We start from the raw sequence: 13,558 nt of genomic DNA on the forward strand, positions 1-13,558 counted from the left end.
CACGAGACTGAGAATTTAGTCCTCTCTAGTTCTTCAATGTTCTTGTGGGACTGCTGAACGTTCTCTACCAAGTTCCTCTTGTCACCTAAGGGGAATTTTTTTTATGGTTTTACCATATTACACAAAGAATATTTCAGGAAATTCATAAACAAATGCTCTCTGTCCCTATACTTAAAACCATGTAAGCCAGCATCCCTCACCTTTTCTTTCTCCTAAGGCTGTCAGACAGAGCAAGAAGACCCTTCCTCTCGTACTGCATGGAAGCTCACTCATACACATTAGCCAATAGTTTCTAATGTTTGCCTCGCCCCAGGGCTTTGTGTCTCTGGAGTGCCGGGCACAGAGTGTTCTGCTTACTGAAGGACATCCCTCACACTAAACACTGACGGAATCTCAACAAGCGTCCGTTTGAGGACCCACACTGTGTCACTTACTACACAACTTATATCATTACTCTATTACTATGGGGTGCTAGTATCAAGACAGAAAAGAACTAGCATTTTATTTTATTTTATTTTTCTGTTATTTTATTTTTCTTTTCCCCCAACAGCAGTGGTTAAATGCTTCCTTTAAAATGGAGCCTCTTTGTGCTAATTCTGATACCCTAAACTGCAAGAGTGATTTTAGTAGTTCATTATCTTTTCACTGGCTTAATAGACTCAACAAAGCAAACAGTCATTATCGTTTAAAAATCTTAGCCAAAAATAGATGGGATACTCAAATTTAGTAAGATAGAGGTTTAAGTGAGCCTATTTATGGGGCTGGGGAGACAGTTCCTTTGGTAAAGTGCTCGCTATAAACATGAGGACCTGAGTTTGATGCCAGAGCCCACAGGACAAAGTCCCTTATGGTGGTTGGGCATTATAATCCCAATTCTGGGGAGTTAGTGACAGGTGCATTCCCTGGGGATTCCAGCCATCCATCCATTCTCCTCTCTCATTCATGAGCCTTTGGCCAAGTTAGAGACCTGGGCTTAAAAAGTAGCTGGATGGCTCCTGAGAAATGATGCTTGAGGCTCAACTTTTAGTCTCCATACAGACATGTGTGCATGGCCACCCATACACAAACACACATATATGTTCACATACAAAGCCAAAAAGAGTTCTTATGGTATCATGGACAGCATGTTAGGCAGGATCAAGTGCAGTGTTCTGGGGAAGGGAGGAGGCATGAACTTTGCAGTTCCTGAGACCCGACAGGTGAGAAAATGAAGCTCTTGTAAATTTAAGGAATGTTATCTAGAGGTGGCATTTGCAGGAGCACTTAACCAAAGCTCTCAGCTAGGCGTGAAAGATTGTGTAGATTCCCCCACCCCCACCCCCGCCAACCCCTGCCATCCACCCACATCCCCTTGCCTTTCTTCCTTGGTCAAACCCAGCCAGCAGACAGACAGGGTCTCCCTGGTCATGTAGAGAGGTAACCTGTGGCAGTGAGTCTGGGGATCAAACTGAAAGGATCTAGCATGAAATGCAGACTGCAGCCACCCCCAGAAACCATTGTTGTTATAAGGAAGATGCAGCCTGGCAAGATGACTTTGAAAACAGAGACATGGAAGACCAGCCACCAGACTTCTGGACAAATCAAAGCTGACCCCTTCTCAACTATTCTGTTTTTCAGTTGATCTGATTGCTACCTACCTTCTGTGTTTCTTTCTTTGGACAATCTTGATTGCTTCTCTGAAGTCTTGCACCACCAGACTGATTTAGACATGCTGCATTTCATTTCTCTTTCATTATTTGCTTGGTAGTCTTTAAAGTGATTGCATCTCACAGTTTTCCTGTTCCACCCACTCTTCCTTTTGTCCATGCTACCCTGAAGGGAAATAAAATAAGAAATACAGAGGACATTCAGAGAGTTCTCAAGAACCAGAAGGTTTAACTTAGAAGGTATATAATCAACACACAGTCCAGTTTTGTCAGATTATTTGATAGCTTTAATTCCGTTCATTAATAACAAATTTCATCTTTGAAATAGTTATATAATTTTTTTGGTAAATCTTGAAGCTCTTAAAAGGTTATGAAAAAAAAATCAGGGCACCACAAGACAATTTTGAAAAATTTAAGAAAGTAGTAGCAGTTCAAAACAGGATATTCATGGACAAATTAGAGCAAGAAGAACTTTTAATCCAAGTGACACAGAGGAAACCAAAATCAAATGATACAATGGTACAGTCCCCAGCTGTGGTTCCAAGTGAGCAGGATGTTAGAGTCCCATCCATGCTGCTCTTGGTACCTTTTCATCTTCTGGAACATGGAAATCCCTGACCAAAACTCAGCCTGTTCTGTTCAACCCACGGGGATTGGAATGGTGGCGGCGGGGAGGTGGGGTTGCAGGGGGTGGGGTCTCTGTTTTTCCTTTCTTATTCTGTATGTCAGGATATTTTTCTGTTTTTGTCCCTTTTTTGTTTGTTTGTTTCATTGATTGTTTGTCTTTTACTCCTCGCTTTCTCTCTCCCTTACTCCCTCCCCTTCCCTCTTCATCCCTCTCCTTCCTTCTCCTATCCACCCACCTCAGGTAAGTAGCTGCCATTGTTGTTCAACCAGATCAAATTTCAGAGCATGTCTCCTGTCAGTAGCAATAGACACAATCTTGTGTTTGTTTGTTTGTTTGTTTGTTTTTAAAGGCCTGTGAACACAGGCTTAACTTCTTAATTCTCTTGTCAGGACGGGCTGACACCACTTCACTGCGCTGCACGAAGTGGGCATGACCAAGTTGTGGAGCTGCTGCTGGAACGGGGTGCTCCCTTGCTGGCAAGGACCAAGGTGAGTCAGTATGAGTAAGATGGCATCTGGGGACACTTTACCACGCTACTCTCTCTTCTGGGAGCAGGGGCTGTCTCTGGCATGAGCTCAGTGGCAGGCTCTCTGACCACCTCCCCCTGAGGGGGGAGCAGCCTTGCCAGGCCACAGAGGAAGACAATGCAGCCACTCCTGATGGGACCTGATAGGCTAGGGTCAGAGGGAAGGGGAGGAGGACCTCTCCTACCAGTGGACTTGGGGAGGGGCATGGGAGGAGATGAGGGAGGGAGGGTGGGATTGGGAGGAGACGAGGGAGGGGGCCACAGCCGGGATACAAAGTGAATAAGTTATAATAAATAATAAATAAAAATTTTTTTAAAACAGCAATCATTTTTTTTGCTCATTCAGTGTGCTAGGAATAAGAAATATATACCAAACTTGCAAAATTATTAAAATGAGCAATTGCAAGCATCAAGATGTACCAAATGGATATTTCTATGTTCCTCCTGTTTTTTTAACCTATTGTTACTGTAGATAAAAACTTGTCTAACCAGATTACAATATTAGCAATATTAAATATATGAATATATATGAGACTCTGACATTGAATGAGCTAAGGTTTGTTTTTGTTTTTGTTTTTTCATTTTCTAAGGTAACAGGAAGAATTACCTGTAAAGGGAATATCATTAACTAGATAAAGCTTTGAGCTTCTATAATCTGTTTCTTTGCAGTAATGCTAATTATGAAAATTAATAGTAAAGTTGGTTGACTTTATTAGGGATTAATAAATATGATAGGAGCAGCACACCTTTAGATTAGCCACCTCTAAAGAACCATAAAGCAAGTATTCTGTTCATTATAGCATAGCACACTAAAAAAAAAAAAAAAAAAAAAAAATTGCCTCATTTTAGTAATGTGCTGAAGAAAGAAAACCCATTTCCATGTGAATAAAATTCAGAGTAAATAAATTGTTTGGAGGTTTTTATTATTGATATTTATCAGCTTTATTTTACTGTTACATGTTTCTCCAGTGTCTATCAGAAAATACTATTAAACATAAATGAACATTAACCACCCAGAGTTATTTAATGGGATATGCAATAATTTTTAGATCCTGAAATATTAAAAAAAAAAATTCTGACAATGTAAACGTCTTACATTTTCTCCTGACCCCTCCCTCTTCCTACTCCTTAGTAATGCTACTATCCATTGATACTAGCAATAGGGCAAGATGAAGAAACCAAGACAGTGGCCACACATAAATCATCTTCACTATATACATCTGTATCCACACACACGCCCACACACGTATATGATATGTGCATGCAACATTTACAGTACAGAATGATAATGGATATACTGCAGGTAACCAATGCAGTCAAACAACTCTACTAGTGAGTAATTATTCTAATTAGTATTACCCAAAAGAAAAGATTAAAGAAGCTCAAAGCTTTATCTTCTGGCATTAATGCTATTATCTTGACAGCTACTCCATATATAAATATAGATATGTATATATGTTCATTATGTATAATATGTTATATACTGTTTTCTGATTACAAATAATATAGATATGGAGAGAGGGAGAGGGAGAGAGAGAGATATTTTTTTTGAGACAGGGTTTCTCTGTGTAGCCCTGGAACTCACCCTGTAAACTAAGCTGTCCTCAAATTCAGCCTGCCTCTGCCTCCCAAGTACTAGGATTAAAGGCACTTGTCACCACACACAGTTCAATTTATATTTTTATGGACAATTTCATTGCTATCATTTGGAGCAAATGAGAGCACATACTTAACATGTATAGAGAATGCAGTTATTCTGTAAAAGCTGTGTTTTACCAGCCATTTAAACAAACAACAACAACAACAAAAAACCCCTGACTTCATACAAGAACTACATGATGTGAAATAATGTATCTGCATTGTTTTTTCATTATCATTCTGTAGTGTGAATGTTGCAAAAATATAGTTTAAAATGTGTAACATTTTAGACTGGGCTATGCAGATATAATTGTCCAAAGTTTGTTGAAGAAACAGATTTCAATTTAAATGAAAACAAAATTTCACTCCAATCATGTTACACCCAAAATTTTTAAACGTACCTAAAACTGGGGCATGCATGATCTTTCAAGGATTTTTCATATAAGCTTGTTTATAATTTACCTGTAATTGACACATAGCCACAAGAATATGGATTACCTAAGTGTGATTCTTAAGGTGACCTTTTTGTCTAATCAGGAGTCATTCAAATCTAAGGGTCCAGCAGAGAATATATATATGATACCCATTCACTCCTGCATCTAGCCGTCATGGATGGAGAAGATACATTGTGATAGGCACTGTTCTGGTTACCAAGAAACTAGCAAGATGAATACTAATCAAAAAGTATCTTTAAGATGCTTAGAATCATCAGAGCAGGAGAGACAGGAAAAGGTTATGAAAATTAGGGTTCTGTGAGAGTAAAGGACTAAGGACAGGTGAGCTAGTCAGGTTGGAGTAGGACACTGGCATGGGTGTGGCATAGCATCCTACCCACTGCAGCTCTCAGTCATCCAGTCCTCCAACTCCTTGAGACAACTTCACCTCATTTTTTAAAGCTCTAGCTCTCAGCAAAAATGACCCTTCACCAGAATCCAGGAATTCTCAGTGTGTTGACTATAAGACCTCTGTAATTTCCATGCCTAACCTCACATTTTGCAACCACCATTTCTATGTCTCAGCTCACTCACTCTAAATCCCCAATCCCAGTCAATCTCACTGTCTCTGTCCTCACCCTAGCCTCTTCCCTCTGCATAGCCCAAGTTTCGTTTCTATCACTCCACACCCGTGCTCACTCCCTATGGCCTTTGCTGACGAAGTCCATGTCCCAGTCCTGTACCTGAATGTGACAGTTGTGACAGGGTTGCCTTCAGACTCATAATCACTGACTGAAGGTTAGCCCAACGTGGTGCCTGACAAATCACACTGCAGTTTCTAGTGATTTATCTTTGCTCCCTGCTACCTAACTAAGCCATAGATGTTTGTTTGTTTTTTCATCACTTGGACATCTTTTCTTTTTTTATTTCTTCATACAACACAGAGAAAAGCATTGAGACAATGTCCACAAACTCCCACGTTCACAGCTGTGTGGTTCCATGAATCAGAGCCCATGGAGCCTGTGTTCCTTCCTATTTCTATACCCTGCCACAGCTTCCTACGCCTCCCTTTTCTAAACGCTTTCCTTATTCGCCTTCTAGGACGATACTTTGGATGTCTCATCCATCGCTAGCATCCGCTTGTCTCCGTGGCTGCTTCCTCTTTATCTCACAGTTCTCTGGCTGTTGGCAGTTCTGAAGACCATGCTCTGTCTTTGCTCCATCTCTCCTCACTCACTTGCTCTGAAGGTCCCTGCAGTTCATCTTAAAGCGGTATCTATGATCTGCTGACACACACGTGCTAGAATCCTACGTGTTCATGGTAGCTTCCCATGACTGCTTGGATATTGACTGGGCAGCTCCAATTAAGTTAAAAAATAAGCTCATATTTTGTCCACTCTTTGAATCTTGCATCTTCATTCACGGGCATGTCATTCTTTCAGATTCTTGGATGGAATGCTGGACTCTTCTTTTTCTCACTCTATATTCTGTAACCTCTTCCTTTTATACGTATCATTAAGCCAAAAGCTGTTGAACAGCCTTATTGCCACCATGTGTCCCACTTGGATCATTGCAAGAGGCCTTCAACTGGCTTCTGTTGTTTCTGCAAGCCAGCTGTTCTGAACACATTACACATACCCAAGGCAATCCTGTCACCCCAGCCCTTCCAACCATGCCTGATCTCTCTTGTGATGTCTCTTATGCCTCTGAACCTCCTCTCCTTATTCACCCTTCCTTTTGGTTTCTAAAGATTTATTTGTTTTATGTAGATGAGTATTTTATCTGCATGTACACATGTATGCCACAAGAGGGCATCAGATCTCAGTATAGATGGTTGTAAGCCACCTTGTGGTTGCCGGGAATTGAACTCAGGACCTGTAGTAGAGCAGACAGTACCCTTAACCACTGAGCCATCTCTCCCAGCCCTTATTTACCCTTTTTATTCACTTATCTTACTTTCTGTTGAGGTCTTTCATGTGTGCTCCCAACAAAGAGGGCCTACATTTGTTTTCTTCTGTCTTATACACTCTTTTGCCAAATTATCAGGTACGGTAGCCTGGGGTGGGATTGGTGTGTCTTAGAGATTGGATAATATACCTTTATGCCATTCTGGTTTTCACAGTCTCCACTGAGAAGTCAACTGTTATTATGATGAGTCTGTGACTTGTTCTTTCTCTCACAAAGCTTCTAATATCCTTTCTTCTGAACATCCAGTGTCTTGATGATGATGATGATGATGTGTCATGGGGAGTTCCTTTTCTTGTCCTTTCTGTTTGGTGTTCTGTATGCTTCTTGTACCTTGAGAGGCATATCTTTCTTTAGACTGCAGAAAGTTTTTTCTGTGGTCTTATTAAAAAATAATTTCTATGCCTTTGACCTGGGTTTCTTCTTATTATTCTGTGCCTATTATTTATAGGTTTGGTCTTTTCATAGTGTCCCAGATTTCTTGTATATTTCTATCTATCTATCTATCTATCTATCTATCTATCTTTCTATCTTCCTTTCTTTTCTTTTCTTTCTTTGATTTAACATCTTCATGGACTAAGCTATTCATTTCCTCTATCTTGTCTTCAAGATCTGAAATTCTCTTTTACTTGACTTGTAATTTCTGGTGAGGCTTACCTCTAAGGTTTTTGTTTGATATCCTCAGTTTTTCATTTCCAGTTTTATTTCAGTTTGGGTTGTCTCTAATGATTCTAGTTCTACCTTTATGTCTTGAAATGTTTTCATTATTTCATTCAACTGTTGGGGTTTTCATGGTCTTCATGAGGCTTTAATGCATATTCTCCTTAAGATCTCTGAATACATTCATATTTCATAAATTGCAATATGCTTCAGCTAAATTGCATTTCTCAGGAGATATTGCTATAATGTTTCTGGCTTCTGGAGGATGCATATTGTCTTGGCTATTCATGTTTGGTTTTGCATTTGGATTTAGGCATCTGGTGTAATGATGTTTGAAATATTTCTTGGCATAGATATATGGTCTTGTCTTTGCTGGGTGAGTGTTCTGTTCTTTAGTGTCTGTTCAAACTTTGGATCCTAGGCAGCTATGGTGGCTGTAGGGTCCCTGGTAAAGAGGGTTTCTGCAGGTTGATGGGTGACACAAATACTGCAGATAGAGTGGGAGAGGGGTCTTTTGCAGGCAGGCTTCTGCAGTACTAAGAGTAATTCTGAAGAGACCTGAAAAGGAGGACAGGAAGGATAGTGAAAATCACCTGTTTCCAGGCCCAGTGGTAGTCCCTAGTAAAAACTGTTGCTGAGAGTGGCGGCTGACACAAAGGAGTGGAGCTGGGATGGTAGGGAAGGCTGAGAGGATCATGGGAAATAACTAGGGGAACCTGGGTTAGACAGAGATTGATATTGTGACCAGTTTTACACACAACCTTCAAGCGGATGAAATGGCATCGGCAAATGACAGAAATTTGAGATGAGCAGTTAACCCTTCAGTCCAAACATTGTCAATGGCCATGTTAGTTTTATCTGTACTTTGACATCATCTTCACCTCCAATGTTTATTTTCTTACCAACTAGCTCTTCTTTTCAAGGTCTGTTTAACAGATTTCTAAATCCATATGAAAGCAATGATTCCTAATGCAGTTCATTTCAGAAACAAATATCATTTTTAATTCCCTTAAACCTCTTCCATCAATAAACAACCACAATTAAGATTTTCATGTATTTGTTTGTGGCTGTTTCTCATTCTTGAAGTCACCTTTCTTGTTGATAATATTGGGTCATGGGTCTTTTCTGTCATATTATGCAAACACAGCTCTTCTTTGAACTGATATGATTACCAAAATATATATTTGATCAACAAACTGTATTTGATGGCTCCTGTGTGGTTATTAAGCACAAACAATAGTATAGTCTCTTCTGATTTTTTTTCTTAAATTATGTGAATGTTTTCTTGACTTTTATTTGCCTAGCTTTAAAAAGGTAGGGGATCGGTGTAGGGCAAATTACTCAGCAGGTTAAAGGGCACATGTCAAGCAAGTCTCCCAGAACCCATATAAAGATGGAAGGAGAGAATCAACTTCACAATATAGGGAGTTGTTTTTACTTAGACAGATCATGAATAATGGTTTACCTTGATCTCTTAAGTATTGCTATTGACTGCCTTCACAGTTCAGGGGAAAACTGTTTGAGGCCATATCAGTAATCACAAATCTAGACTATCCTAAAATTTGAGAGCTATTGTAATGCCAGGTTCATGGGACCCTCAAAGACCACCAGGAGGCGACTCGATGCAATTGCAAGAGAGCTTTATTACGAGAGCAATTGAACTCAGGACCCAAGTCTCTCTGACGTAACAGTAGAGAAGTGGGACCCCAAGCTCTGAGTGAACAGCATTTTTAAAGGGAAAGTCTGTGAGCAGGGGGTTTCCATGGCAGCAAGCAGGGGGCACAAGTCTTGGCGTTACAGAATTGGGTGAAGTTTAGCAGGGCAGGGTGACCTTTTCTGAGTCACACAACCACAATGGCTAAGGCATATAATCACAATGGCTACTTTTCTAAACCATATCTGAAACATTGGGGAGAATTTTCCCACCCGATTCTCAACCAATTCCCATTGATTATTCCCATGGAGTTTGTCTCTATTTTCTATGAAGCATTTGTTCTGTTATATTTCCTGGAGGCTGTTGTTAGGAGAGTTAACTTTGTTTTCTGCCAGGTATACATTCTGTGATATTTCTTGGTACCTGAATTCAGTTCCCAGTCAAGATCTTTATTTCAAAATGGAGTTATATTCAGGCTAACTTAAACTTTCACTATGAGGTCATTAATATAAAAGTCTACTTTGGCTTCATGCTCTTCTAGAATTTATCTGTCTTTTTCCTCCCTCTTTAAAGTAAGTCTTGTAGTTTTATTGGAAAAAAAAGACCTCAGAATTTTTCTGAACTTAAGATATGGTGAAATTTTTCCTACTGCTTTGACCCAGTCACACACTTTTCCATCCTTTACCAATATACTCCTCTGTTTCTATGTAAATAAATGCAGGTAGAGAGAGAATTGAATGTTGACAGCTATACATAGCATTAGATATAAATGATTTTTGCATGAGCCACCACTCCTATATATCTGATACTGTTCTGATAATTTGTAAAATCAAGTTGAATATTATGAAAACATGCGGTATCTTTTTTGCTAAAGATCATTATGATTATAAAATTAAATACACTCTTTTCTCCTGCCTTTAGCAAACATCATCTGTTCTACATTCAGGTTTTAAGAGGGAGTTATTTCTCGTGCTTCCAACCGTGCTACAGGTTGAGATGGACTTTGTCAGGTCCCCAAACACTAAAGTCATGAAAACAAACCATGGACTTGGTTTCTCTTTGTTTCCACGTGCAGAATGGGCTGTCTCCGCTTCACATGGCTGCACAGGGGGACCACGTGGAATGTGTGAAGCACCTGCTACAGCATAAGGCGCCTGTTGATGACGTCACCCTGGATTACCTGACGGCCCTTCATGTTGCTGCACATTGTGGTCACTACCGTGTAACCAAACTCCTGCTGGACAAGAGAGCCAACCCGAATGCGAGAGCCCTGGTAAACCTGGCCCAATCCACATTCACCAAACATAGCCGGGGAAAGCAAAATCACATTAATCAGCCAGTGGCACCTACATCAATGCATGGTTATAGATCCACAGTTTAACTGCCGACCCTGTCATCTCCTGAAAGCTGACAGCCTACTTCATGCTTCCATAGTTTCCTAAGTGGTAGTGGGCATGGGCAGATTTAGGACAACACCAGGTTATTATTTCTGAAACTAGTGAGTGGCAAACAGTATGAGACTCTGGGATGACAGGTGCTTTAAAATAGAAGGTAGATGTTAAAAACAAAAAGAAAAAAGAAAAAAGAAGAAAGAAACAGATGGGTGTGGAGGTGCACGCCTTTCATCCCAGCATGTAGGAGGCAGAGGCAGGTGGATCTCTAGGTTCAAGGCTAACCTGGTCTACAGAGTGAATTCAAGGAGAGCCAACACTAGATAGAAAGAAAAAAAAAATGACTTGGGAGGAAAAACCCCAAATTAATTTTAGGTACCTCTAAATACTAGTAGAGTTAGTATACAGGTATGAAGAGTTTGAGCTTTATTAATTATTTAAGGAGAAAAAAAAGATTGTAAAATGAAGATTATATTTGGCTCCGTGAGAAAGTATATGATATAAGCTGCTGGAGAGGTCACTTGGATGTGTTCTTTGTGGACCAACCACCCAGCCGAGATCTGGATGGTCCTTGGTGTATTACTGCTTTGCGAAGCATTTTAAGGAAAGCATTCCATGAGTTTGTCAAGAAAAAAAAAAATTGTAGGAGGCCATCCTCAGAGCAGCTGTGTGTCTCCCACAGTCTAATCTGGAATAAATCTTGCTTCACCTAAAGCCTAACCCATTAGTACATTCGGCAGGTACTAATTTATGCCTTCTGTTTGCTAATTCTCAATCTAAGAGCACATGGTTTTGTTTTGTTTTACTGTATGTTTACATGTTCACTTCAAAAGTTTTGAGTGTCTGTTGTTAAAATGATGAAATATTGGGTGAGGGTAGTAGGTAAATATGTAGACCATGTGCCCAGCATGCATGAAACCCTTAGGTTTGATCTCCAGGACCACAAAACCAGGCATGCTGGCACTTGCCTATAGTCTTAGCATCCAGAAGGTGGAGGCAGGAGATCAGAAGTTCCAGGTCATCCTTGGCTACAGAGCAAGTTTGAGGCCAGCCTGGGATAAATGAGATTACCCAATCTCAAAAGTCAATCCAACATTTGATCAGTGAGTAAAGTAATAGATCAATTAAAGCATTAAATATTGAATTCTTTGAAAATATTCAGTGAAATCCCCTTAGTGCTAATTACTTAGAAAGTGATTTTTCCTACAGGGTCATGTTCAAATATGTGAAGACCTTAACTTTCCCATAGGCTGAAAATACTTTTTATTGAATAGTGAGGAATAAGCTTATAGAATCACAGGTGACTAGTTGCATGTACTTTAATGGCACATGAACACATGTTGCTGCTTATCTCTGGCTTATGATATAGTTTGTAAACAGGAGACATCACTCAACCAATTGTGTTGATTATCCCACTTCAAAGACTACAAAGTCACCAGTTTAAGTGAGACCATATGTTTTCCTGAGAACTGGTAACATATAAGAACATCAAATGATACTCAGTCCCCACTGGGACATTTAAAACTGTTAACTAGCAAAATAGGTATCATCCTGTAAAAGCTCATTATTCAAATAAGAAGACAACAGATATAATACGTAACAGGTTAGCCTGGGGCTAGGTAAATTTTTGTGTGATTTCTCCAATTCCTGAACAGTCACCTAGTTTACAAAACTACAAGTGCCTTTCAGAGATCCTGCTTAAGTTTAGGTCTCAGAGGTGTCGCCTGGCAGCCATCCCAGAAATTCACCACATCTTTCTTAAAAATGTTCAGGAATGTAATCATTTCCATGTACATTAAAATATATCTGGGAACTTAATCGTTTCTTTATAATATCAAATGTATCCGATTGGTATACATGTTATAATATAAAATTTAACTTCTCATATAAATATTGTCCGCATAATGAAGCCTGCTAATCTGAAACTCTCCCTAAGAAAATAATAGCAAAGCTGAAACACTTTTTTATAAAGCCATCATATTTCTAGCTTTTTGAATAATGAATAATTCTTAAGTTCTGAGAAACTGGCCCCTTCATCATCAAAATACGCTTCTTCTCACTCCGTCTTTCTCTCGATAACCCGACCAGACATCCTAAAACACCTTAGACCGTCTAAAACACAATTGCTCTCGGTTTCTCCTTCCCTGAAAAGTAGGCTCACACGCTTTCCTCTGCTTTCATTTCCTCTGTTCTGCACTCAGAACGACAGAAACAAATTTTACTACTCATGCGAACACACCACCACTTCTCCTCTCCAATTTCACCACCTGCATAGGGTTGAAGAGACGGTGACATTATGTGATGACGTAACATTATCGCCTGCAATGTGCCAGCATGGAGTTGCGTGAGAACTGTTTCTGCATGTTTTCAACTAACTCGATTGTCTTTTGCACAGAATGGTTTTACTCCACTGCACATTGCCTGCAAGAAAAACCGCATCAAAGTCATGGAACTGCTGGTGAAATATGGGGCTTCAATCCAAGCTATAACAGAGGTAGAAAAGTGTTTCAGCTTCTCACCAAACATTTCTTCTCTTATGCCTTCCTCTTCCTCTCACCCGTCTCCTGTCCTCTGCACTCGTTTCATTTATCTGAAGAAGCCCCAAAGCCCACGGTGCAGAGGAGTAAAACTGCTGTTGCTTTGTTTCACAGTCTGGCCTCACGCCAATACATGTGGCTGCCTTCATGGGCCACTTGAACATTGTCCTCCTTCTGCTGCAGAACGGAGCCTCTCCAGATGTCACTAACATTGTGAGTATGGCTTGGGTCAGAATAACCACAGGGAGAAAGAGCGAGAGCATCAGAGTGGGCATGTGTGGGCTGCGTGCGTGTGTGTGATCAGAACTCAGAGATGGCCTCTGAAAAACCGCATTTTGTAATGTAACGCTTGGAACTCTACAGAAGGCAGGGGCCACATGTCAGAAAACAGAATGGAAGCTAGGCGTTGACAGAACTTAGGCTTCCTGGTGCAGGTGAATCAGACACTCATCTAATACAGTTAATAAAACAAATAAAAA

The 13,558-nt window shown here is 40.1% G+C and overlaps 1 protein-coding gene across 50 annotated transcripts in view; it reads left to right on the plus strand.

The window, feature by feature from the left end:
* Ank2 (ankyrin 2) overlaps positions 1 to 13,558 on the plus strand; it is a 559,246-nt gene that overhangs the window by 440,955 nt on the left and 104,733 nt on the right. For 48 of the 50 annotated variants that reach the window (XM_060392739.1, XM_060392726.1, XM_060392734.1 and 45 more), the window contains 4 exons: positions 2,664 to 2,762; positions 10,227 to 10,424; positions 12,938 to 13,036; positions 13,194 to 13,292. In XM_060392739.1, coding sequence (XP_060248722.1) covers positions 2,664 to 2,762; positions 10,227 to 10,424; positions 12,938 to 13,036; positions 13,194 to 13,292 — 495 coding nt within the window. The remainder of the gene's footprint in view (positions 1 to 2,663; positions 2,763 to 10,226; positions 10,425 to 12,937; positions 13,037 to 13,193; positions 13,293 to 13,558) is intronic. The other 2 variants (XM_060392730.1, XM_060392740.1) reach the window with 2 other exon arrangements.

Source organism: Meriones unguiculatus, chromosome 10, assembly GCF_030254825.1.
Source record: "Meriones unguiculatus strain TT.TT164.6M chromosome 10, Bangor_MerUng_6.1, whole genome shotgun sequence".
NCBI classification, from domain to species: domain Eukaryota; kingdom Metazoa; phylum Chordata; class Mammalia; order Rodentia; family Muridae; genus Meriones; species Meriones unguiculatus.